Raw genomic sequence first — 27,255 nt, forward strand, 5'->3', positions numbered from 1 at the left:
TCTTATTTTTCATAAATATAGCAAAAATTATCGCATAAAATTGTGATGTTTTAGATGAGATATTCATTTGCTTGTACTCTGGTGTGGACCTGACCTAGTCTAAAAGATATTTAAGAACTAGTTCTTACATTTTTTAGATTAAGATTAACCATGGAACCCCTAATGGGTTCTTAATTAATTTTTAATCAATAGATTTAGGTTAAGAACTTACGTTAAGAAACCCCTCATTTTAATAGCTCCAATAGTAGGTTCTTATTTAGGAGTTCTTAAGGGGAAAAAAAATTTAAAACATAAACGAGGTTCTTAAAATTTATCTTTAAATTTTTTTTTTAAAGATAAAATTTATTTATTAAATAAAACATATTAGAAGATAACATTTTAAACATTGATTTAAATAAAAATATTAAAACAAAGATTAGTAAAATAAACGAGAATAATTTGAAAGAAGCTTCCGAACTCAGTTGTTGTATTCATCACGTCCGAATTTACACCATATATGTTCAACCAAATCAGCTTTCAGTTGTTGATGCATTTTTTATCACGAATTTTAGTTCGAACACCCATCTGGTTGGCGATATTTGTAGGGATGTCTGTAGAATACGTGAGATCCACATGTGAACTTCTGTTGTCTTCCGGTTGTTGGAACTCTGAAACATCATATTGAGTATATCTATCTCGTTCGTCTTCTACGATCAGATTATGGAGTATGATACATGCTCTCATAATCTTCCAAATCTTGACTTTATCCCAAAAAAATGCTGGATTTTTAACAATGGCAAAGCGAGTTTGCAAGACTCCAAAAGCACGCTCGACATCTTTTCGGACAGCTTCTTGATGTTGAGCAAATAAAACCGCTTTCGGTCCTTGTGGTATTGAAATAGATTGGATAAAAGTTGCCCATTTCGGATAAATGCTATCGGTGAGATAGTAAGCCATACGATACTCTCTTCCATTAACAGAGAAAGTAACTTGCGGAGCTTGACCGTTTATTATGTCATCAAAAACAGGTGAGCGATCAAGAACATTTATATCATTTAAAGTACCTCGAGGGCCAAAAAACGCGTGCCATATCCATAGATCGTATGAAGCAACCACCTCTAAAACGATTGTCGATTTTCCCAAACCACGCGAATATTGATCTTTCCAAGCGGTGGGACAATTCTTCCACTCCCAATGCACACAATTGATGCTTCCTATCATCCCGGAAAATCCACGATGCTCTCCAATATCAAGTAGACGTTGAAGATCAGCCGCTGTTGATCTTCTTAGGTACTCATCGCCGAAGAAATTTATTATTCCTTCTACAAAATTTTCCAAGCATGACCGAGTAGTTGTTGAATCGAGCCGGAGGTATTCATCAACCGCGTCAGCCCAGTGCCATATGCCAAGACACGAATAGCAGCTGTACATTTTTGAAGTGTAGACAGCCCAAGCCTTCCGAGACCATCTGGTCTTTGTTGAAAGAATTCCATTTCATTGGAAAGTCGATCAACAATTTTCATGAACAACGGCTTCCTCATGCGAAATCGACGGCAGAATAGATTATCCGGATATGTTGGAGTTTCACTGAAATAATCATTCCACGGACGAAGATTGCCTGCTTCATGGTTTCTTTCGATATAAACTCGTTTTTTCCTTCTTCTTCTTTCTTCTTGTTGGTCATCATGATTAGTGAAAACATTTTCGAAAGTTTCATCAAAATATTGATCAAAATATTGATCAAAGTGTTGATCAAATGTTTCATCTTCTAATTCATCAAACATATTATGAGAAGAGGATGCCATAAATAAGTTCAATTTTTTTTAGTGGAACTTATTGTTTTAGTGAATGAGAAGAATAGAGAATGAGAAGAATGGAGATTGAGAAGAATGAGAAGATGGTGGCGAGGTTTGAGAATAATAAGAAGATGGTGGCGAGGTTTGAGAAGTAAGAGAAGCTGGTGGAGATGTTTGAGAAGTAAGAGAAGATGGTGGAGATGATACTTGACACTAGATGGCTACGTGAAATTGAGAGAACAATGAGTTTGTTAAATACAAACACATGACACAAGACAATACTTGACAAAACACATGACACAAAAATTCAAACACAAAAATACAAACACAAAACGCCCCACATAACTTACCCGTGACACAAAAATTCAAAAATTCAAAGCAACACAAGGACTACAGACAACACTACTGCTCTCACTCCGTGAATAGACAAGCACTGTCACTGCTCTCACTCCGTGTATCTTCCACTGCTCTCACACTTGTTTGACCTGAAAGTATAGAAAGACAAGATACAGAACATCAATAAGTGTTTCTTTTAATTATTGAAAGACTAGAAACATTTTATTCAACTTAATCAGCAGACAAGATACAAAACATCAACAACCGAAGCAATTATAACCAGCAGACAAGATACAGAACATCAACAACCAAAGACATAAACTTAAAAACAACAAACAACAAACAACAGAAGCACATGACTAGACCTTAAACTAGAAATAATTAGACAGGAACTCAGTAATGAGCTTCTTCTTCAATTCTTCTTCATAGTCAGTTAGTTCTTGTTTAGCGATTAGTGAGTCAAGTAGCCTCATCTTTTACAGCCTCTCTTTCGCAGCCAACTCATTTTTTTGATACTCCACATACCATGAAACTCATCCACCGCCTTACCCTCTGCCATCTTTTTCTTACCATGGCCCTTTGATGCCTTAACACCCGGTGGACGAATGGTTGCTTTCTCATCTTCACCAGTGCTGGTTTCAAAGGCGTGAGAGTTAGATGATTGTGCACTCTCATCACACTTCCTCCTTTTAGCATTTCCTTGGGTTTTACCACTAGACAGTTCACACCATTTCTCATCATTTCGCAACTCCTTCCATGCATGCTCAAAAGTGAACCTCTTTTTGTGGTTGTTGTAGAAGATCTCATGCGTATGTTTCAGAACATCAGTTTCATTTTGGCTGCTACTCTTCTCTCTACAGGCCGCTTCATACGCCCCACAAAACTTGTTCACTTGGTCGTTGATCTTCTGCCAACGCTGCTTACAATGAGAAGACTCTCTCACTTCAGACCCTTTCACCTTGGGACTTGCCGCAAAGTATGCAGCAATCCTTTTCCAGAACGCACCAGCTCTCTGCTCATTGCCAACGATCGCGTCTTTGCTTGTGTTTAACCAAGCGCTAATGAGGGCGACATCATCAATAGGCGTCCATGTCCTCCTATCCTTACGCTCTGCAAGAGTCTCTTCTTCCGTTGGCTGACTACTAAAAAGAGGGACTTGGGAGGAAGACACTTCGACATTGTCTTGAACATAACCAAAGACACTTCCATTGGCTGACTACTAAAAAGATGGACTTGGGAGGAAGACACTTCGATATTGTCTTGAACATAACCAAAGACAGTGTCTTGCTGACTATTTAGAAGGTCAACAAAGTTTGACATAGGCCAATATGAATTGGAATCCATACCATAATGTGTCAAAAGAGAAAGAACATAAGGAATTTTTTGTTGGAGAGAAGAAGGAAAGAGGCGTTGATAGATGGAAGAGAAGAAGGACTTTTTAATAGAAGAGAAGAAGGAAATACGCATTGATCACCATTGATCAATGCGTTCAACACCCAACCAGATGGAGATGACATTTATCTAACACATTAACCGCATCAGCTTTGATTTCTAACTAACCTCTTACATCTATTTATTACCCAAATCAGAGTTAACTCTATCACTAAGCAGGAGATTAATTACCACGGGTTCAACTAACAGCAAAAGCACAATCAATTCAGTTCACACCAAAAGCACAATCTACATCAATATGAGCCTAATTTATCAAACTTTCTATATATCTAATTTGTCAAAGATAAACGCTGCTTTACCTATATTGAACTTGAAGTCGAGCATTGATGTCTCTTGAGCCGAACCCTCTTCTTCCGAACCATCTCAGACGAACTTGATGTCTCTTGATCCGTTTGACGAACATTGATGGGACTCTCTCTTGATCCGAACCATCTCAACACAGAAAGAAGAACACAAAATAAAAATGGATCAGAGGTGAACGATTTAATACTCACGATACATAACCAGACACAAGAGACAGATCATATGTACGAAAAAGATCAAAATCACAAATAAAGCCCACAATCAAACACATGCATCAATTCAAAGTTTCATAGATAACAAAAATACTCTGCTTTACCTTTCGCTTCGTCGAGGTGAGCCGTGGAGAGAGAGATATAGGTTCTCCACCGTCGAGGAGATCCGTCGAGCCACCGAGAGAGACGCCACGACTATTCGCCGAGAAGAGATGAAGAAACAGAGGCGGAGTCGTCGAGGAGAGTCCTCGATCACAACGCGAGAAACGATGAGTCCACCGACGGAGACGAGGTTTCCACCGAGACCGAGAGAGACGCCGACGCCTCCATCCGATCGTTGAGAGATGGAGAAACAAGGCGGATTTGACGAGGAGATGGAGAGACTCGCCGTTTCGCAAACGAGAAGGAGAGAGAGACGCGGTGTGATTTTGTCGAGAATGAAACAGAGATAGGCTCAAAATACAACACGTGTCCAACAAGAGCCGGGTTTTGTTGGCCTTGATTAAGAAGCGATTCTTCTTAATTGGCCCTTTTTTTTTTTTTTTAAATGCTAATTTCACTAAGCACCCCCCATTAAGCAACTCCGTTAATTGTGGTCTTAGTTAAAAGTTAAGAGACATGTTCTTATATTTCGCTAAGAATCTCACCTTAAGAATCCCTAATAATCATGCTATAAAGTCTCTTAGCCTTTTTGGTAATTTTCCAAAGCTACAACTTATAGGTAGTTGGCCGATGCTGTTACGGTAAAAGAAAACACACAACAGTCAAAAAGCCAAGGTTCAAATAGATTAATTAAGAGAAGACAGCTCACATAATGTCTTACACAGAGCTCATGAAAATATACACACGTTTTATCCTCTGTTACTCTTTCTTTTCTGTAACTTGATGCAAGTCACAATAGAAACTCTAGTAAACCGTAAATTTCTTTTTTTTTTAAATTTATTTTTGGATATAGATCCTAATTGAGAAAAACTAAGTTTATGTTGTAATTAGAAGGGTTTAGAGACTAAATATTTCGGTGTTTTATTAATGATCAATGGAGGTTCCTTTATATAAGGATTACAAGATAAAGATAAATGGAAAGAGTACATATCATAATCCAATAGGAAATAGGAAAACTATTAAAACATAGAAAAGAAAAACATCCTAAGTTCTAAGTCGGCCAAGACTAGACGACTTAATACTAAGTCGTCCTAGACTAGCAGACTCTCTCTCTCTCTCCCTTGGACGCGGCCGCGGCTGGGCCTGGTCGTGGCTGATGGGCCTTCTCTTCTTGTCTTGGTTAATGGCAATCCACTCCATGATTTATAACACTCTCCCTTGTATGCCATAACCATACATGATTTGTAGTACGCTTCATGTTGCCTCATTAAAACCTTATCAGGAAAACCCAGTGGGACAAAACCATGATGAAGGAAAAAGAGTACAACACGCACTACTCCCCCTGATGTGAACCTCGGTGTAGAATCTACATTCTACGCATCTTGGTGCGTGATATTTCTTGTATGTATAGGATGGGAGTAATCGGGCAGTTTCATTACTGAACCGTAATTAGACCACTTCGACTTCTTAGGTCGTTTCTCATGTCCTTTGACATCGAGTGTCCCGGTAAAACATATGTGCAAAGCAATGTGAATCACATTGTCCTCGGAGATCACTTATTGGGTCTTTGCAAATCGTGTTTGCATGTGTCCATAGTCTAGACGTGATCATCTACTGTTAACTCTTTACTTTGATCGGACAAAATAAGTACTTATGGATAATGTACTAGACATGGTTATCATGAACCTATGTCTCGATCTAGCTGATCCATGTCTGGGTCATAGAGCTCGTCTTATACATGTCCACTACTTGTCTCATGATTGTTCAAGATCAATGATCATTGCTGTGAGTTTATAATCTCTTATTATGGCTCTGCGGCCGAACACTCTCATGGTTGTGGACATCGATTTCTTTGCCTTAGGCAGTACCATATCTATCTCAGATATTGTAGTCCTTTATCCATCTCTTGATGGTGTCTCATGACCTCTGTTGCTGTGGATTATATCACACACTGAAAAATATATATTATTAGGTCATAGATCTCGGCTCTCACAAGCTTATGGACTACAATACATTTGTATCCGGTTGATCTTTTGTCTATACTAGCCCGTGATCAAGAAGAAGGGCCAGACGTCTTTTAGTCTTAAAAGCCGGACGCGTCTAGTAGAAGGGCCAGATGTTCTTTGCTTAAGAGTCGGACACCCTTAGACGGACAGAGTCGGACATCTTTAGTTTGAAGGGCCGGGGCCGGACTCTTTTGGTCGGACACCCACATAGATTCTATGCCTACTAACCTCTTTTAGGTTTAGTATAATCACAAGGAATTTCAAATGTATGGACTGTATTGGATTGTCTTTTATACAACTCCAAGATTAATGATCATGCGTGATCAATTTCTTTTACATACTATATGCAACTGCTTTATGTTTCAGTCCATGAATCAGCTTAGGAACGAAGCTGTTCTTTCATCTTATCCAGTGATCCATGTGCTGCTTTACTACATCACTGTATCTATTTTCTTATGACCAGACCTTTTGTTAGTTTCGAAATTTTGTAGCAGCAACCACCACATAGGAGTTCATCTCTTTATAATTTGTTCCTTTGATCTCTGTGAGTACCTTGTGTAGCAAGCTATGATCTAATGCTGTTATCAGGAAACATGAAAACTCTAGACCTCGTGATCATGTGCCTTTTCTCACGGTTTCTTTATCTCACAAGATCCATCTATTTCACTGGTTTATCAGATGGCGTTTCTGTATATGTATATGGCCAATACGCCCATCTCTCTTTTAGATACATTGAACCTCCACGTTTTATCTTTTCTAATCTCTATGATCTTTTATGATTGTATGAGTACTCTTTCGTGGGTTCATGATCCTCGTTCATTTCTTTATGTTCAAGTGCTATAACTTTATGTATCTTTATACAAATATGTGTGTGTGTCGACACTTTCATGTGGTTCCATTATGTTCCAGACATGATCCAATGGATTTGAGATCTTATTATCCAGGACCTTTATTACCTAGTAGCTTGGCGTCCCAAGACTACATGGTTTGGTACCTTAGATGTGTAGCTGCGCAGCCTTTTCTCAATGTCTAGTATGGTTTCTCTTATAATCTCTGATATGTATTCTATGCACCATTTTTCTATCCGAGATTCCTTTATCTTATGGACCAATTGGTCTATCTTGTATAGACTCTATAGCAACTTGATTATGTCTCTTCTAGGACATTCATTTGGTGCTAAGCTGGTTAGTCATTTCTCGGGTCAGTGTCTGGCATTTCGATTAGCTTCTCAATTAGCTAGCTTTATATAATCTTTCTTTGGACGTCTTAAATTATAATCTCTATTTCGAGGATCTTGCCAAGACAATGATGGTTTAAAACCATTCTTATCATTCTTTATCCAGCTTATAATCTTTCTCCTTTAATGTTTGGATAGACGGATGCAATCCGTGTACTTGGCCACAATCTTATCACCCATGTTTGGCTCAAGTTTTCTTTATAAATCGTGGGAGAAAGTAATACTCCTATCCAACATATATTCCCAATCCTCTTCTGAGGTTCCATCTTAGACGGCACATATATGTATGTGGTGGTTTATTCAAAATCTCTTAAGATGGTGTATGTCTGGTTTTATGACCCGTATTCAATCTGAGATGAGAATATCTATGCTCACTTATGGCTTGATGCATATTATCATAATGTCCCCAAGCTTATAGACTTTATAGTCTTATCCTTATAGGTAATAGCTTACATGACCGATAACTTATATGTAATAGCTTACTTGGCCGAACCTTTACAGGTAATGGAACGTGTGCGGCCAAGCCTGCACTATGCGGCCAAGTCACGACCAAGTCACGGCTGAGCCGTTTATTCTCATGGTCTCTTCAGCCGGGTAATGGTCTCTTTGGCTTGGCCATTTGTATCATGGCCTCTACGGCCGAGGAATGGTCCTTTATGGCCGAGTAATGACCGAGCCATATAACATGGTGTCTTAGACCATAGTGGTATGCGAACTTGTAGTATTGATCATGGGTTTATCCTCTCTCCCCCTCATGACCATACTATAAGGTCGTGGTGCTTGGGACAATTAAGCCTAATGAGTTTCCCTTTGTGTACATGTTTCACAACGTGAGATCTTTTACGAGATAACTCTGTGTCTTTTCAATCTTTGCATCAAGTTTAGACTTTAGGATGACTAATCCTATCATGCCATATAGTGTAAAATTTCGTGGTGTTATCTCAATATGGTTACCACATCTCTTGCCTCTTTATCATACTGATCTGTAGCATAGTTTTGATCAGTAGAGATCATAGGTATAGTCTCGACCACTTTCTTTCAAGGTCTTAGGCGTTTTACTTCTTAAAATCTAAAGAAACTTGTTTCCTTCCTTACCCATTGTTTCTTTACTATGCTTACTATACCCATTCATGATTTCTTACTTGGTTTTATGCCTCTTTAGGCAACTCTTTAAAACATTTATATGTTTAAGTAAGATCAGACAAGATAATGAATTCAAAACCAATTCCATTGTATATATAAAATCGTGAACCATAAAGTAGGCTAAAAGCAAATCACAAAACAAGGACTTTAAAATAAAATGTCGAGATCCCTCTTAGTCAATAGACATGCCGGCCACTCCTTGAGTTATATTGGACACGGCTCCCTTGGATTCATCCTTATCTATATTAGTTTTATTTGTATCAGGATATCTCATCTCACTGCTCCTCTTTAGTACCTTGTCATTCTCAATCACCGTTAGGCAAGAGATCAGGTCATTGTAAGTGGTAGAACCTCTTTCTATGTAGATACGTTTTGACAACAAATATTCTGGATGGAATGTGGAGTATGTCTTGAATAGACAATCATTATCTGTTACCACTTCACCACATAATCTCAGTTGGTACACGACCCTGGACAAGGCAAAGTGAAACTCGACCACTGTCTCAAAGTCATGGAATCTGAGACTCATCCATTCATGTTTGACCTTTGGTAATAATACCATAGTGTATCTGGACTTTAATTTTGTCCAAAGGTCACGAGGATTCTCAATATGTAGATACTGATTTCTCAGTTCCTCAGTGAGATGATGGCTCATAATAGTTATGGCTCGTAACTTTTCACTTTCAATTTCATCATTTCTTTCAATGATACATTTCCCGAGTCCTCTAGACTTAGGGCAATTGAAGTGTTCATTTCCCATTCTAGATAATCATCTCCAAAGATATTTAGAATGGCATAATCCATGGGTTCAAATCTCGGCATCTGAAATCATATTATCAATCAATTCATTGATTTAGAATTCTTGCAACCAATTTAAATAATCAGTGCATATGATTTCATAAGTCTATCTTTGATGCTTAGGCCATACGGCTTTGCATTGTGATGCTTATACCTCTTGGCCATTATAAGATACAACGATCTTAAGGATCGGATCATGATGCAATCCGGTTTATATAAGCATTCGGATACTAGGCCACACGGTCACTTTGATATGCACTAAGCTACACGGCTTTTAATCAATCAAGGGCACAAGGCCGCAAGTGTGAGCAATGCATTAGGCTGCACGGCCATATACAAAATGGGATCTAGATGCATTCAATCCTATTTCTTAGTTGCATATCTATTAAGTTTTACCAATTTCAAGGTTGGTAATATTAGATTTTAGAATCAAGTAATCTAGCAACCTAACTCTCATTCAATATGTAAATTCTTTAAATCAATCTTTCAAGATTTAAGTAATGAGAGATTTAAGGTTTCAAGGCCTTTAGGAATCTTAAAATTCAAGATTAGGGTTTTAGTTTAAACGAGATTCAGATTCAAGTTTTAAAAACAATCCTAATCATAGCTCGAGGCGATCAATCAAACACTCAAGTTTCAAATCAAAATTAAAACCGATTTTCCAAAATTAGGGTTTTAGGGGATTTCGAAAATTTTGATCTTTGATCAAGGGGATTTGATTTGAGATTCAAAAACCTTTAAGGTTCTGATTTTAATTGATCAATGGATCAATCTCGTTTTTAGGTTTTACATCGAACTTATAGAGGTTCGATTTACTCATAGGGGATCGATCTATTTAACCTATGGCTTTTAGTTTTTAGAGATTATATTTTAAGGTTTCAATCTTTACAAAACAACCAAATTCGATTCTTGTTTTCAGATTTCGAATTACCTTTATTTTGTAGTGTTGAACCGGACCACCAAAGTCAGATGAACCTCTAGTTGCACAAGGATGGTCGCAAGCTGAGACGGTCTTGCGTCTGGTCACGGATGTGTGCTGAGGTAGTCGGACGCGATTGAGACGCGTCTTCTTTTTATCTAGTTCGCGAGCTGCTGCCTTTGCAAGCGGCTGATCTGAATTGCGAGCTGGCTGTGATGCGAACGTGGGCTGGCTCTGTTGTGAACAGGAAGCTGCGAATGTCTAGGATCAGGAACGCTTAAGGGCTTTAACTGATCAGGTGTTTGCGAGCCAGGACGGAAGCAAGAACAAGTTCGGGTTCTTCGGGATTAGATCTTTGCACCAACTCATCATAGCTCATGAAAAAAACAAGGAGTATTAGATGACATGAACACCATAATCTAAACAAGGTATCATCAAACAACTAAGGTATGATAAACTTATCTTTCAAAGGATTTGAATTTGACTAGAAAATCTTGTTGGTTCGGATTACGGTTCCAAAGACCAAGACGGCGCCACGTTTTGTTTCTGCGAGTGAGGGCGCGTCTGAGATCGGATCGACGAACATTTGCGCTGATGGATTCGTCTCGTCAAGAGTTTCAAGATGATATGTGGATCGTCGTCTGGTTCCTCAGGGTTGGAGAGATCGATCGATTTTAAGTTGCGCCTGATTTAGGGTTTATGTGTGACGGATTTTAGGTTAGGGTTAGGGGTTTATCTTTTCTCAGGGTTTTGGGAGTGTATCGTGCTGATAACGTGTTGTAATTAGAAGGGTTTAGAGACTGAATATTTCGGTGTTTTATTATGAGAGTTTCTTTATATAAGGATTACAAGATAAAGATAAATGAAAAGAGTACATATCATAATCCAACATGAAATAGGAAAACTACTAAAATATAGAAAAAGAAAACATTCTAAGTTCTAAGTCGGCCAAGACTAGCCGACTCTCTCTTTCTCCCTTAGACGCTGCCGCGGCTGGGCCTGGTCGTGGTTGATGGGCCTTCTTTTCTTGTCTTGGTTAATGACAATACACTCTATGATTTATAACAGTTTAGGTTGCATTTATGATTTTAACTAGAGAATCTGATTAAATTTACAATTGTTTCATAGTAGTTAATACATTCGGATCTCGTATTAATTAATTAGAATATAATTTTGTTATTAATCTGACAAGATTTTCACATCTCAAGAGGGGTAAAAAAGAGAAGTGGAAACAAAAACGCAATGCGTGTTTGATGACTTTCCCTTTGTTCCTTCTCTCTCTCTGACTAAATCGCATCCTCACTTTCTCTCTTCTGCCGCCACCACCACCACCGTTTACGCGCCTCCACCTCCGTCTCCGTCTCAATCGCCGTCATCGTTCCACATCTTCCTCTAGATTCCTAGGGTTTCCACCACCGCTTCTCCATCCATCTGGTTTGTTTCCCTCCCCCCCCCCCCCCCCCCCCTGGATCCTCTGCTCTCGCGCCGCTGGTTCAGCGGCTTTGTTGATTGATTCGATTCTAATCGATCTCCGATTCTCGCCTCAATCGTAACAATAACTCTAGGGCTGAGCGATTCGATTTTGAGGGATTTCGAGCGGGGGTGTTTGATTCTCTCTGGTGTGTTCTCCGATTTGGATGGCATTGGGAGACTTAATGGTATCTCGGTTCTCGCAATCCTCCGTTTCTCTGGCCTCCAGTCACCGCTACGACGAGGACTGTCTCTCCTCCAGTCACGGTGATTCCTCGCGGATGAAAGATTCCAACGCTACGAGTAGTATCTACGGAAATGGCACGGCGGAGAGAGCGTCCGCCACCAGCATGGCGTACTTGCCTCAGACTATCGTCCTCCGCGAGCTTAGGCACGACGCGTCCGAGGCGTCTGCGCTCTTGGGGACTTCCGAGGGGATTGTGTTGGCTCCTAAATGGCGTCTTAAAGAGCGAGTAAGTTTGTGATTGGACTTTGTTGTGTTGATAGACTAGATTTTGGATTGATCGTAGTGCAGTTGAGGATGAAGGAGGAGCATAGGGCAACTACATTCTCTAGAATGTTTGTAATACAATCTGCTATTTTGTTTACCTACTAGGTTGGGTGATGTTAACTGATGAAGTTTTTATTTTGGAGACGAGAAGTTAAAAAAATTGGCACCATGATACACGTTTTCGCTACACTTCCAATGTCTCCTTAGAAAAAAAAAATATAATTTTTCCCAGCATTAGCTAAATCAGGCATTTATTGGATCTGTTTGCTATGTGAATTCTTGTAAATCTCATGCTCTTTGCTGACTTTTATTCTTCGTCTTTGCAGATGAAAACAGGATGTGTAGCTCTAGTTCTGTGTTTAAACATTACTGTTGATCCGCCGGATGTTATAAAGATATCTCCTTGTGCAAGAATCGAGGCTTGGATAGGTTGAGCCCCTATTACACTCTTTCTTTTGTGTGTCTATACTTTGTCGTTGTCGCTGCAATTCTTTCTCTTTTATTTGATGGCAGACCCATTTTCCATGGCCCCGCCAAAAGCTCTCGAGACTATTGGACAAAACTTGAGCACTCAGTATGAGAGATGGCAACCAAGGGTGATTATTTATCTCCCGGTATTTTATTGTTATTGTTTCGTCAATTTACGTTTTTCATTTTTATATTGTTATCTCTCTCAGGCTCGATATAAGGTTCAGTTAGATCCGACGGTAGACGAAGTCAGGAAGCTGTGCTTGACTTGTCGGAAATATGCAAAGACGGAGAGAGTTCTATTCCATTATAATGGGCATGGTGTGCCAAAGCCTACAGCTAATGGTGAAATTTGGGTATTCAACAAGGTCTGCTCTTGCTAGCTTTTCTGTTATCTACGATGTTCTTCTTCCTTTTCGTCTGTTACCACGTAATGATTGATCTTGTATTTGAGCAGAGTTATACGCAGTACATTCCGTTGCCAATCAGTGATCTTGATTCCTGGTTGAAGACACCGTCCATCTATGTTTTTGACTGCTCTGCTGCTAGGATGATTCTTAATGCCTTTGCTGAGGTAAAGGAAATAACCAGTTCACTCATGTTACCCATCCTTCTGTCAAGTTTAAGACTTGATTCTGCAGCGGGCGTTCCATAAAATGATAAAATTCATTTATTCCTTTTGACAGCTTCATGATTGGGGCTCGTCTGGTTCCTCTGGATCCACAAGGGACTGTATTCTACTTGCTGCTTGTGACGTACATGAGACACTTCCTCAAAGTGTTGAATTTCCAGCTGATGTTTTTACTGCTTGCCTCACGACACCCATTAAAATGGCGTTAAAATGGTAAATCCTATATTCGCCTCTGATTGTTTTTGCGTGCTCAGATGTCATCGTTCTCCTAAAATACGTTCTTGTCGTTCCACCAAGCTACTTTATATAATCTTAGTTAGTTTTTTTTTTTTTTTGCGTTTGATTTATGCCCGTCTAGAACTAGTAGTTCAGTTTACCTGCAATTCTTACAAGAAGCTTTCCATTGCAGGTTCTGCAGGCGTTCTCTTCTAAAAGAAATCATCGATGAATCACTTATTGACAGGATTCCTGGCCGCCAAAATGATCGTAAGACATTGTTAGGGGAGTTAAATTGGATCTTCACAGCAGTGACGGATACAATTGCATGGAATGTGCTTCCTCATGGTATTGCTCCAAACTTTTCACATAATGTATTAGGGCCAAATCTCTTACTGACTTGTTTGCATTTCTGTGTTCTTCATGAATGTTACTTTTACCCTGCAGAACTTTTCCAGAGATTATTCAGACAGGATTTGTTGGTCGCTAGCCTTTTCCGAAATTTCTTACTTGCTGAGAGAATAATGCGGTCCGCAAATTGTAATCCAATATCTCACCCTATGCTACCTCCTACGCATCAACATCATATGTGGTATTCAAGAAGATTCTTATTTTTCTGTTAGATAAAATGTTATGTGTCTTGATTTCCCTCAGGTAGTTGTTGCATGCTTTTCAGGGATGCATGGGACATGGCTGCTGAAATCTGCCTTTCTCACCTTCCCCAACTTGTTTTGGACCCAAACGCAGAGTTCCAGGTTTGTCTTGTCCTATTTAGTTCCTTTTAATTGTATAAAATGTTGCATATCTTGATGATAAAACTTGCTTCTTTCCCTTTTCTAGCCAAGTCCATTTTTTACTGAGCAACTGACAGCTTTTGAGGTGTGGCTTGATCATGGATCTGAGCATAAGAAGCCACCAGAGCAGTTGCCTATTGTTCTTCAGGTGCAACCTAAATTTCTATATTCATTTCTATGTATATTGTGCGTCTGCGAGGGAGAGAAAACCATATTTATTTATCATTTTCGAATGGGTTTGTGTGGATTTGACTTGAGGAATTTTATTTGGCTTCCTTCTGGAGGTTCCATCATAGAACTGTTTGCATATTTCTATCATATTGTATTTATAGACTCTGGTTTTCTTCAGGTGTTACTTAGCCAATGCCATCGGTTTCGTGCTCTTGTACTTCTTGGAAGATTTCTTGATATGGGTTCATGGGCCGTGGATCTGGTATACTTTTAAGCTTGAACTCCCTTTCCCTTTGGCTTACACATAGTTTCTTTAGGTTATGTCTTTACACGTGAACTGAATTTTCTTCTAGGCTTTGTCTGTTGGAATATTCCCATATGTGCTGAAGCTTCTGCAAACAACAACAAATGAGCTAAGACAGATCCTTGTTTTCATATGGACAAAAATTCTTGCACTTGATAAGGTAATTTCGTCTTTTGCGTTCCATGAGCTAACGATGGTGGTTTTTCATGCATTTGCTTGTTGTTTTACAAATTTGGGCCAGTTCCTATGGTGGCTATCTTCTTGTGCATCTATTGAGAGTGACTTTAATGGAACTCTTATGTTTTCCATCTCGTTATTTTGAGATGAATGCTAAATGGCACAAATCTACCATCTAATATATTCTGAATATTATATAATTAATATCATATCTATGGACATCAAATTAATCTCCGGCCACCGCACTTTCGTGCTGCTTAAGCCTTCTCGTCTCAGTCTTTGAATTATTAACATTGACTGGTTTCTCTTTGTTTCAGTCATGTCAAATTGATCTTGTGAAGGATGGGGGGCATACATATTTTATAAGATTTCTAGATAGCTCGGGTGCATTTCCAGAACAACGAGCTATGGCTGCTTTTGTTCTGGCTGTCATAGTGGACGGACACCGACGAGGCCAGGAAGCATGTCTTGAAGCAAATTTGATTGGTGTTTGTCTGGGGCACCTTGAAGCATCGATACCAAGTGATCCACAGCCAGAACCATTGTTTTTACAATGGCTTTGTCTTTGTCTTGGAAAGTTGTGGGAAGATTTTATGGAGGCCCAAATAATGGGCAGGGAGGCAAATGCTTTTCAAAAATTGGCACCTCTGGTTTCCGAGCCCCAACCTGAGGTGAAGCCCAGATTTCTTCATATTATCCTTCTTTTAGTAGTGTAGTTGCTGACCATAACAATCCCTTGCAGGTAAGGGCTGCTGCTGTTTTTGCCCTGGGTACCTTAGTTGATATTGGGTTTGACTCTAGTAAAAGTGTTGTGGACGATGAATTTGATGATGATGAAAAGATTAGAGCAGAAGAAGCTATCATTAAAAGTCTCTTAGATGTTGTCTCAGATGGGAGTCCACTTGTCCGGGCAGAGGTTGCTGTAGGTACGCAAAGCATGCAACTCTTGAACATTCATGATCTTAGGACTATGGGTACCTAAATAGTTATTTAACTTCAAAGCCAAAATATTCTAACCTAATGAGATTATTTTAAATTAGATACGTCTCTCCTACCTTTTATTTATTGATTTACCTTTTACTGAATTTGAATAACTCCAATTTACATAGGCATCTAATTTTTTTTGTTGCGTTAGCTAGAGAGCCTGATAGTTTCTAACTCAATACAACCTCGAAACCATATTGTTCTTCGCTTAGAGAGTTCATATATAATTTTGTGCAATTTCCAATGTCTGTCTTTTTCATTCTGCATGTACATCTTGAAGCGAGCTTGCTTACTTTTATTTCTTTCCTATTTGATCCCCAAGTCTTATCTTTTGTTAATGTTTCTACAGCTCTTGCACGTTTTGCCTTCGGCCACAAACAGCACCTAAAGTCAGCCGCATCTTCATATTGCAAGCCTCAGTCAAGTTCTTTGCTTACTTCGCTCCCTTCAATAGCTAAACTCCATGATGCTGGGAGTGCAAAACTTGTTTCTTTACACATGAGTCCTCTGACTAGAGCTAGCACTGATAGCCAACCAGTGGCTCGTGAGGCCAAGATCTCAAGCAGCCCTCTTGGCTCGGCTGGGCTGATGAATGGATCTCCATTATCTGATGATTCTTCGTTACATTCTGATTCTGGAATCATGCTTGACATTGTCAGCAATGGAGCTGGCCATCACCAAAGACTATTGGACAATGCTGTTTATTCGCAGTGCATTCGAGCTATGTTTGCCTTAGCTAGAGACCCATCTCCACGTATTGCAAGTCTCGGGCGGCGTGTGCTTTCTATCATTGGAATCGAACAAGTTGTTGCGAAACCCTCGAAGCCCACTGGCCGACTAGGGGAAGCCGCAACGACATCTAACACTCCTCTTACTGGCCTAGCTCGTTCATCCTCATGGTTTGATATGCATGCAGGTAGCTGTTCATGGAGTGAAATTTCTGAAAGTTGTGCTTAATTCAGGAAATTTTCCTTTATTGAGTGTTTGTGAATTTGATCTTGCACTGTTGTTGACAACAGGTAATCTGCCCTTAAGTTTTAGGACTCCTCCGGTCAGCCCTCCTAGAACAAACTATCTACTGAGGAGGGTTTGTTCGCTAGAGTTCAAACCTCATCTGTTGGGTTCACCAGACTCAGGATTGGCTGATCCGCCTTTAGGCGTCAGTGGATCTGAAAAGAGTTTGCTCCCATTATCAACTATCTACAGCTGGAGCTGTGGCCACTTTTCTAAACCGCTTCTTGGTGGGACGGATGCTAGTCAAGAGATAGTTACCAAAAGAGAAGAGAAAGAAAAATTCGCACTCGAGCATATTGCAAAATGCCAGCACTCCTGTAAATAGTTTGTCTTTTTATCTCTGGTTTGTTCTATACCTGTACTACTCACTTGAACTTATTTACAATATTTTTACCTTGACCAGCTATTAGCAAGCTCAGCAATAATCCTATTGCCAACTGGGATACGAGGTTTGAAACGGGAACAAAGACAGCTCTCCTTCACCCTTTCTCTCCTATTGTAGTTGCTGCGGATGAAAATGAACGGATCAGGTAAGCTAAAATCTGGATCTTATATCAGTTTCTTGCGTTCAGGTTCACCTGTTAGCCAGAGTACTGTCTAGTTACCTCAAAACAAAAGGTGTTCGCTTTTGAAGGTAGATCTAATTGATTAGATCTCTCTGTCTAGCATAATCATTTAGAAAAGCTTCCCTTTAAAACTGTTCTTAAAGTTTGATCTTCTTCGTGACTTTTTAGTTTATTTTATCGAGATGCATCTAAGCCACTAAGTACTTTACTGTATTTTCCTCTCAGAGTCTGGAACTATGAGGAAGCAACTCTTCTCAATGGCTTTGACAATCATGATTTTCCTGACAAAGGAATTTCAAAGCTCTGCCTCATCAATGAACTTGACGACTCTTTTCTACTTGTTGCATCATGTAATATTCATAACTCTTGCCACTGTTTGCGAATTGATTGATTATAGCTGCTGAGAAATGGTACTTATGTTTACACGATCTTCTGGAAATATGGGTAGGTGATGGCTCGGTCCGAATATGGAAAAACTATGCAACGAAGGGTAAACAAAAGCTTGTTACGGGGTTTTCTTCAGTTCAGGGCCACAAGCCCAGTGCACGTGACTTGAACGCTGTTGTGGACTGGCAACAACAGTCTGGCTACCTGGTTTGTGATTACTTTTTTCAAGCTTTGCTGTGTTTCATTTGATTGAAGCCTTGAAGTTATGAAAACCTGTTTATGTTATTTATGAATTCTGGTATTTAACAGTATGCTTCTGGGGAGGTGTCAACAGTCGCACTTTGGGACCTGGAGAAAGAACAGCTTCTCAGATCTATTCCCTCTGAGTCAGAGTGCGGAGTTACAGCACTTGTGAGTCTACATGACCTTCTTATCTATAACATAGAAACATTCTAGAGTGTCATGATTTGCTACCGGTCGGTTATGATCGATTAAACGGATTTAATTACAGTTCATTGGTTGCCTGTTGATTGTTTGTTGGCTGATCTTTGATTATTATTTAAAAACTGACATTATGTGGGTTTGTTGATTCTTGGCAAATGGCATTGGTTGTTCAAACTTAAAATTAGCAGGAAGAAACTAACAATACATCTAGATAGTCTATATGTATAAAACGTGGGAATTTTGCTTACTTAATGTTGTCTTTGTAGTCGGCTTCTCAAGTGCACGGGGGTCAACTTGCTGCTGGTTTCGCTGATGGATCTTTGAGACTCTATGATATTCGGTCACCTGAACCGTAAGTTGCTTTATAGTTCATTCCTGAACTGCAAATTTACACAAGAACTCCTCCATTATACAAAAATAACTGAATACATCATTTGATATAATTTTTCCTATTAAAGGCTTGTCTGTGCGACTCGGCCTCATCAGAAAGTTGAAAGAGTGGTTGGACTCAGTTTTCAGCCTGGGCTTGATCTCGCAAAGGTTGGAAGCCAAAACTTTTCTCTGAACTCTCAGCTTTCACACCCTTTTTGAGACTCTATGATAGAGTATTGTTACAGTTCGGTTTAAAAAATAAAAATCTTGGTTCGGCTCTGAGTTGAAGATTTTTGTCTTGGTTTGGTTTCCATGTCCGCGCCTATTTTGAAGGGTTAGAATATCTGTTCTTTTTATTTTCAGGTGGTGAGTGCGTCACAGGCCGGTGACATACAGTTCCTTGACCTCAGAACAACAAAGGACACATACCTGACGATTGATGCACACAGGGGCTCCCTCACGGCCTTAGCTGTTCACAGACACGCTCCAATAATCGCGAGCGGATCTGCAAAACAGCTGATTAAAGTGTTTAGCCTTCAGGGAGAACAACTTGGGATAATCCGCTACTACCCATCCTTCATGGCACAGAAGATTGGCTCAGTGAGTTGCCTCACTTTTCATCCGTACCAGGTTCTGCTTGCAGCTGGAGCTGCGGACTCATTCGTCTCTGTATACACCCATGACAACTCACAAGCAAGGTGAGTCGCACACCGTAAGTCAAAATGTTGCATTGGTCTTGTGATAAAAAAAGAAAAACAGAAGCAAAACAAAGTCCAGTTCGGGTCGGGTCGGGGGTAAAGTGGTTTATAGTATTCGTTAGCCTCCGTTGAAGTTTAGAAAGGAGATCTAAGTTAACAACTGATGAAGGAGGAGGCTTCGCCAAATAAGTTCTCTATCTCTTCCTATGCCAACTCAAGTAAATGGTATCTGTAAATAGTTTCACTGTTTCGTAATTTGCTTTTTTATTTAGCATGTTTCATTGGGTGTGTGCTTTCTTTCCTTTCTATTAAAATCTTAAAAGTCGTTTCCGTTTCACAATTTGTTTCAAAATGTTAAAAGTAATTGTGGAAAAAAAGTTTGCTTTCGTGACAAGGATTAGTATATTGGAAAGTTGTGTGTTTGTTTGATCAAGTTGGTATTCGGAAATAGGCAAGTCACTTCGCATTTTCACGCTTTGCATCAACGTTTGGTGTATGCCATTTGTCCATTTTATTTGAAGCGATCATTGAAAGGTCTAACCACAAAATGCAACTATATCTTCCTTTCTTTATCCTGCATGATATGGTAGATGGAGCAGATTGTTATCAATTGTGGAACGAGAGCAACTCCGTCCATGGAATGGGGTGCTCTCATTCTTGGTCACATTCATGATCTAAATAAGAGATATTTTGGTAACCCACTTAAAAAAAAGTTTTTGGTAGCTCAATATGTAAAAATTTTGAATTATCATTTTGGTTTATCAAAATCTTTGAAACCAAGCAAACACAGTACTTTGATTTTTTTTTCAACTACAGTAAAAATCAAAATAAATTCAGTATATCAAAGTAAAAATAAAGGAAAGTTTTGATACTAAAGTAAAAAAAAAATGGAAATTCATAAACAAACCAACCATTGGTTTTCATCTCGTTAGGACTTTTAACTGGCGAAAAGGAGAGAACAAGAGTGGAAGGGAATACAAAAACCGACATCCTGTCTGTTTTATTCTCTTTATAAATCTTTGTTCTTTCTTGGATAAGAAGTATAATAGATATAGGTCATGTTCGTTTGGTTGTCGCAGTTTTCGGCGTCGGCGTCAAAGTCAATGAAAATAGTTGCTGTTCGTTTCGTAGACGCCGACACCGACGCCGACGCAGAATATTGTTCGTCTAGAAGACGCTGGAAACAGATTTTTGGGTTATTTGTTTGATAGATGCTGCGGCCATTTTTATTTCTTCATATTTTATTTTTAAACATTTGTAAAATTGTATTTTAAATAAAAAAATGTAATTTAAATATATTTACATCCATTAAAATATTATGGTTACTTGGTATATAAATTTTTGGTGAAATATACGAATATAAAAATATAAGCTAAGTTAAAACAAAAATAATACTTCAAAATATTTATCACTAAACAAAAGCTAAATAATACATTATGTTGATTATAAAAGAAAAAACATTAAGTCTTAAATAAATATCACATATAAATGATCATCAAAGTTATAAGCAAAAAAAAAATTTAAAACGGTAAACGACCTCTAACATATTCATTTGTGATGTTATCACGCAAAGCTTCCATCGCTCTATCACCGGCCGGCTCATATACAATATGTCCACCACCACCACCATCATCATCTTCTTCTTCTTCTTCATCACCGTCACTATCAGCTTCTTCTCCTTCTCCACCATCACCACTTTGCCACTGTACAAAATCATGATCTTCCCGATGTGAATCACGTATGAAGTTGTGTAGCGCCATCGTCGCTGTCACCAGCTTAATCCACTTGACCAGACCATACTTTGGATGCTTACGATCCAAAATCCTCCATTTTGCTTTCCATACTCCAAATGTCCTCTCAATCGCTGATCGCAAACCTGAATGCTTTCGGTTAAACAACTCTCGTGCACTAACTGGTGGTCCTCCTGTAGCAAATTGACCAAGATGATATCGCATATTACGATGCGGACCAAGATACCCTGTCCTGGTCGGATATCCGGAGTCAAGTAGATAATATTTTCCAGGAGGAGGATGTGGAAAAGAAGCCTCGTTCCTCGCACAATGAGTCAAGACCTTTGTATCATGTGCTCTACCAGGTACACTGACATATGCATATATGAACTTCATATCGAAGTTACATATAGCAAGAACATTCATTGTAGGATCTTGCTTCCTGCCTCTGTATGCTTCTGCATTTTGACTTGGAGGGCGAACTGGGACATGCGTTCCATCAAGTGCTCCGATACAATCTCTGAAATGAGGCCAATACCGATCATCATTCCTCAAAACAGGACTTACTCTTCCAAACTCGCCTTCCTGTGGTCTTAATATCCACTGCAAACTTAAGAATATCACTCAAGACATCATCAAGCTTCCTTTGCACTGTATCCACTGACCTTTGATACCTTGCAGCAATATCCCGCTTCAAACATAAGTTGTTGAACATGACGCCGTCCTGCTCCTCGATATGTTCTATGACTCAATCTCTCAGTAATAGGCGCATCAAACAAACCAAGTTCATCATCATAATCTCCATCTTCATCTTGCAATATCCATCTTTCAAGCATCTACAAAACAATGTATAAGATTATTATCAGCACCAAAACAATATGTAGAGATCAATTAAAGCAATACAAGACATTTATAAATTTACAAATCAACCTAAGACCAACCTGTTTTACACATTTATAAATATGTGGATACAGCAAGTAAAGAAACATAAAAAGACCATATATATAAAGCCACAAAAGGTAGAGTTCATACAAGGATCAAACCAACAAGATCACAAAAGACTCATACAAAGATCAAACCAGCAAGATCACACAAGATGACTAGTCCTAAACTCCATAGTAGTTCCAGCAAGATCACAAAGAAGACTAGTCCTAAGCTCCATACTAGTTCCATCAAGATCACAAAAGAAGACTAATCCTAGATTCCATACTAGTCATCATCGCGTTTTATCTTAGTCCTAAGCTCCATAAACCTAATCTTAGCTTCATCTGTCTTCATTGTTACAAAGGCTCTTCCCTTCATTATCTATGAGAATTTCCATTGCTGCTTCATATAGTGGAGACCACTCTCTCACTTCTGGCAAAGCATACAATATCTCCAACACATTCTCAATACTAAAAGCTTCTTGACGCTCCAACATCCGTTCCGCTATCTTGTTCTTCACCTCAAGAGCTTCAGTCCGTTTCACACAATCTTCTACAACCATGTCTTTCTCCTTACGCCTTCTTTTTGCTCTTGAACTTTCAGAATGAGTCTGAGTCGATGGCTAAGTTTGGCGTGGGGCTTGTGGCTGTGTTTCTGTCTCCAATGCTTGAGTTTCTGCTGCTGGCTGAGAATCAGCTTCATCATCACCATCATCTTCACCCACTCTAGAGTTCAAACTGGCTTCTCCATGTTGAGCGCTCCATCCTTCAGCTCCCGTTACTACTACACCACCAAATTCCGCTTCAAACATATCCATGTTACTAATCTCTTTGCATACAAATCTTCTAATCCCTGGACACTCCTATACAGCAAAAAAGAAAGAGTAAGTTAGTGATAGCAATGTCATTAACAGAGAAAAAAAATGTAATATAAGCTGCTTATCATCATTATGCTATATACTAAAATGTGAAACTGAAGAGAGAATAATGTGAAACTGACCCTTTCGCGTTCACTCCACCAATCATCTGGCATGTCAATCCTTCCCATGTCATCAAACCCAAGCCCTGTCCTGTTTTGAGTCAGCGTCTTAATCTTGATGTATTTCTTCCTACTGGTGTCGTACTTGCTCTTGTAGGGCCTCCAATCAGGTAAATTCTTCTTAAACCTCTGTTCAAACGCCTCCATAATGTTTGCTTTCCCCACTTTATTCATTGATATACCAGCCTTATTTCATTTTCTTCCCTCTTCCGCATAGAGTTCGAAAAAATACCTAGTTTCCTCAGGTGTCCAAGTCTAAAGCAAAACACATACAGCAAGTTCCATTTATAAACTCATAAACTCAAGTTCCATACACCTAAAGACATTTCTATACACAAACTCAAGTTCAATACACCTAAAGATATTTCTATACACAAACTCAAGTTCCATACAATGCAAACAAGAAAGGGTCTGAGCTTACATCTTTTGCCATCGAGAGAGTGAGCCTGAGAGAGGGTTTGAGCTTGCGAGCCTGAGACCTGCAAAAAAAAGCAGAAAGAATAAGCAATGAGAACATAAAGTTATCATCTATGCTATCATCTTGTTTATATGAACTCACAACCAATCAAAAAAAAAAACTCAAGTAATCCAGAGACAATTACCTTAAGCTCTAGATGCGTTGGAGAAGAGATCGAGAGAAAGAGCTCGGAGAGTCAGACGAAGCTTGGGAGAGTTTGAGACACACAGACACAGCTGATGTTGAGAGTGAGAGACGAAGCTTGGAGAGCTTTAGAAGATGTTGAGAGTGAGAGACGAAGCTGGGGAGAGCTCGAGATCGATGTGCTGAGAAAAACAAAGCAAACACAACACATTTATATTTTTCTTAACGTACGAACACAAACGTTAAGGAGACTAGATAAGTAGAGAGCCATATATAAAGCAAACACACAGCTTCAGATTCTATACGAGGATGATAGCTAGAGTGAGTGACGAACCTTACGATAGAGTGAGAGATGAAGAAGCTTTGGAGAACTTGAGACAAGGCTGAACACGGAACACACTTAAGTGCTGAAAAAAACAAACACACAACACGTTTAATCAACGATGTTTGGTCCATTCTAGTTGAACCAAAGAATCAAAGTAATGGCAAATCTTATTCTTGAAATGAAGAAAGAGTAATCAACGATGCTTGAAACCAAAATGCTTTAGAACAGAGACAATTACCTCATGGAGAAAAGGAAGAGATGGGTTTGGCCGAGCTCGAGATGCTATGGAGAAGAGAGCTTCGAGATGCTATGGAGAAGAGAGAGCTTCGAGATGAGATGCCATGGAGAAGAGAGCTTCGAGATGAGATGAGTTGGGTTCTAGATCGAGAGATCGAGAGGGAGAGAGCTGGGTTCGAGATCGAGAGATCGAGAGAGAGAGAGCTGGGTTCGAGATCGAGAGATATGGAGAAGAGAGAGCTTCGAGAGAGAGAGCTTGAGATGTCGGGATCGAGACAGCTTGAGAGGCGTCTGAGATCGAGAGAAGAGGGCTGCGTCGATGGGGAGAAAGGCTGCGTCTGCGGCTATTAGACTTTAGGTATTTCTGTAAATAATGAATTAGGTTAGGGGTAAAATTGTAATTAGGTTAAGTTGACGCAAAAAACAGACGCAGACTCAGGATTTTACGGCGTCAGACACATGACGTTGCGTTCGGCCGCAGACGCAGACGCATGTACCCGCGTCAATGAAACGAACAAGCTTTTCCGGGAAAGATTGACGCAGCCGCAGTGGCTGCTTATATTCTTCTTTGATCCCGTCAATGTCGTCCCCGGAAAAGAGAACTAGTAAGAAGAAGAAGGAGCCGTCGCCGAATCCGTCACTCCCGGATGATTTTCTATTGAGCTGCTTCGCCCGCATCTCAACGTTGTACTATCCATCTCTCTCCCTCGTCTCCAAAAGCTTTCGATCTCTCCTTACTTCACCGGAGCTTTACAAGGTCCGTTCACTCGCGGACCACACAGAATGTTGTCTTTACGTGTGCATACAATTCTTTTCCGACCTGGGTCCTACCTGGTACACCCTATGCCGGAAACCTGACCAAACCCTAATCAACAAAACCAAGTCATCATCATCAAGTGGGTATGTTTTGGCTAAAGTCCCAATACCAAATTCTCCTCGTGCGTCCTTTACAGGTCTCGTGTCGGTTGGTCCTAATATCTACAACATTAATAGCGGACCGGTCTCGATACTAAATTGCCGGTCTCACACATGGAGCGAGGCTCCAAGCATGCATGATGATCTTTATTCACTTTCTGCTAGCGTCCTTGATGAAAAGATATATGTAATAGGTTTTTCGAGAGATTGCAAGAACTCGTTACATAAAAGCCCTTTTTTCAAAAAAAAAAAAAAGTCGTTACACGTGTTCGACACAGAAACTCAAACTTGGGATCCTGTAACCATTGGACTAAAAGACGGATTCTACAACGAATCTATTGACGGAAAGTTCCTCGTGGTGGCGAGTAACAAAGAGGTGGTTATTTACGATCTTAAGAAAGTTAGATGGGAAGTGGTCAGAACCAGATCAAGGATGGATTGTAATATGGATTTATCTGCTTACTGTGAAATAGACAACGTCTTGTACTCTGCTTGGGGGGGAGAGTTCAAATGGTACGACGCGAAGGGATATATAGGAAGGTGGAGAAAGTTGGAGGGCTTGGTAGGACTTCCTGAGCTCACTAGTGAATCAAGTGTTAGATTGGCTGATCATGGAGGAAAGATGGCGGTTTTGTTGAGCCAAAACCTGTCTTTTATTATCGTTTCTCGCATGAGAAGATGATTTGGTGTGGGGAGATTTCACTTGAAAGGCGCAACGGTGGTTGTGAAATTTGGGGAAAAGTTGAGTGGTTTGATCATGTGCTTATAGAGAGATTATGAATCGATGATGTTATTCACGTTGTGTGTAGAGTATTTATACATCTTCTCTAACTTATAGATCAACATAGATCTTAGAGATAATCATAGATCTTTATATAGTTAGATCTTTACAAGATAAAGACTAATATTAATGATAAGCCTTATCCATACTAACATGCCCCCTCAAGATGGACGTCGCTTGCAAAGTCCAATCTTGGATGTTAGTGTTTCGAATCGTGAGCGTGCCAATGGTTTGGTGAGAGCATCAGCAAGCTGATCCACAGAGCTTATGTGAGTTACTCGAAGTTTCTTAGCTTGTACTTGTTGTCGAACAAAGTGATAGTCCAGCGCAAGGTGCTTCATTCTTGAATGAAAAAATGGATTTGCTGATAGATATGTTGCTCCAATGTTATCACAGTACAGAACTGGAGTGTCAGTGGACTTGATTCCTAGTTCAGACATAACAGATTGAACCCACATTAGTTCTGCCGCAGCTTCAGTTAGAGCACGATACTCAGCCTCTGTAGAAGATCTGGCCACACCACCCTGTTTCTTAGCTGACCACGAGATCGGTTGTCTCCCAAGGTACACAATGTATGCACCAGTCGAGTTGTAGTCATCATGATCTCCAGCCCAGTCAGCGTCAGAGTATGCATGAAGATTGAATGGTGTGTTAGCTGAGAAGAAGATTCCCTTGTCAGCAGTGCCAGCAAGATACCGAAGCACTCTTTTAGCTGCCTCCCAGTGTGTAGATGTTGGTTGATGCATGAACTGAGAAAGACGGTTTACAGGAAATGCAATATCAGGCCTCGTGAGACCTAAGTATTGAAGACTACCAACAATGACTCTGTATTCAGATGGATCAGACAAGAGATCACCAGAGTTCAAGGTTAGCACTTGATATGAAGACATTGGCGTGGCAACAGGTTTTGCATCAGCCATTTTTGCTCTCCTGAGAAGATCCGTGATGTATTTAGTCTGAGTGAGATGAAGTCCTTTTTCCGTTCTTGTAGCTTCCATACCAAGAAAGTAAGACTGTTCACCAAGTTCTTTCAGCGAAAATTTAGCAGCAAGTTTAGTGGTGACTTTCTGAAGTTCTTGAACGTGAGAACCTGTGATGAAAATGTCATCAACATAAATTAAGATGTAGATGAATGAAGAACCTGTTTGTAGAATGAACAGAGAAGCATCTGCAAGTGAATTTTTAAATCCAATGCTGATCAGAAAGTCTTTAAG

The 27,255-nt window shown here is 39.7% G+C and overlaps 3 protein-coding genes and 1 pseudogene across 6 annotated transcripts; 2 read left to right on the top strand and 2 right to left on the bottom strand.

The window, feature by feature from the left end:
* Positions 1 to 2,186: 2,186 nt before the first annotated feature.
* On the bottom strand, positions 2,187 to 3,628 carry LOC125582985 (glutathione S-transferase T3-like). The gene is made up of 3 exons (XM_048749491.1): positions 3,586 to 3,628; positions 2,637 to 3,293; positions 2,187 to 2,260 (listed from the first exon to the last, which is right to left on the bottom strand). Exons 1-3 carry the CDS (start codon positions 3,626 to 3,628, stop codon positions 2,187 to 2,189), a joined length of 774 nt encoding a protein of 257 aa, XP_048605448.1.
* Positions 3,629 to 11,513: 7,885 nt separating this feature from the next.
* LOC106355583 (regulatory-associated protein of TOR 1) lies at positions 11,514 to 19,923 on the top strand. Its single transcript, XM_048750197.1, has 23 exons — positions 11,514 to 12,226; positions 12,591 to 12,693; positions 12,778 to 12,860; positions 12,942 to 13,100; positions 13,190 to 13,306; positions 13,419 to 13,576; positions 13,773 to 13,927; positions 14,027 to 14,171; positions 14,256 to 14,334; positions 14,420 to 14,521; positions 14,723 to 14,806; positions 14,898 to 15,008; positions 15,343 to 15,696; positions 15,768 to 15,951; positions 16,359 to 16,925; positions 17,029 to 17,340; positions 17,427 to 17,553; positions 17,815 to 17,939; positions 18,038 to 18,183; positions 18,286 to 18,387; positions 18,687 to 18,772; positions 18,879 to 18,960; positions 19,156 to 19,923. The coding sequence occupies exons 1-23, from the start codon at positions 11,921 to 11,923 to the stop codon at positions 19,492 to 19,494; spliced, it is 4,026 nt and encodes a 1,341-aa protein (XP_048606154.1). The 5' UTR covers positions 11,514 to 11,920; the 3' UTR covers positions 19,495 to 19,923.
* A 38-nt stretch (positions 19,924 to 19,961) lies between these two features.
* LOC125583366 lies at positions 19,962 to 23,645 on the bottom strand. 4 transcript variants are annotated; one of them, XM_048750201.1, is made up of 3 exons: positions 23,604 to 23,644; positions 23,144 to 23,437; positions 19,962 to 23,006 (listed from the first exon to the last, which is right to left on the bottom strand). In XM_048750201.1, exons 2-3 carry the CDS (start codon positions 23,354 to 23,356, stop codon positions 22,767 to 22,769), a joined length of 453 nt encoding a protein of 150 aa, XP_048606158.1. In that variant the 5' UTR covers positions 23,357 to 23,437; positions 23,604 to 23,644; the 3' UTR covers positions 19,962 to 22,766. The 4 variants fall into 3 exon arrangements, with proteins under 4 accessions (XP_048606158.1, XP_048606156.1, XP_048606155.1 ...); XM_048750198.1 differs by lacking the exon at positions 23,604 to 23,644 and having other exon boundaries at positions 23,144 to 23,592; XM_048750199.1 differs by lacking the exon at positions 23,144 to 23,437 and having other exon boundaries at positions 19,962 to 22,056; positions 23,604 to 23,645.
* On the top strand, positions 23,635 to 26,589 carry LOC125583365 (annotated as a pseudogene).
* Positions 26,590 to 27,255: the final 666 nt, after the last annotated feature.

Source organism: Brassica napus, chromosome C3 (assembly GCF_020379485.1).
Source record: "Brassica napus cultivar Da-Ae chromosome C3, Da-Ae, whole genome shotgun sequence".
Taxonomy (NCBI): domain Eukaryota; kingdom Viridiplantae; phylum Streptophyta; class Magnoliopsida; order Brassicales; family Brassicaceae; genus Brassica; species Brassica napus.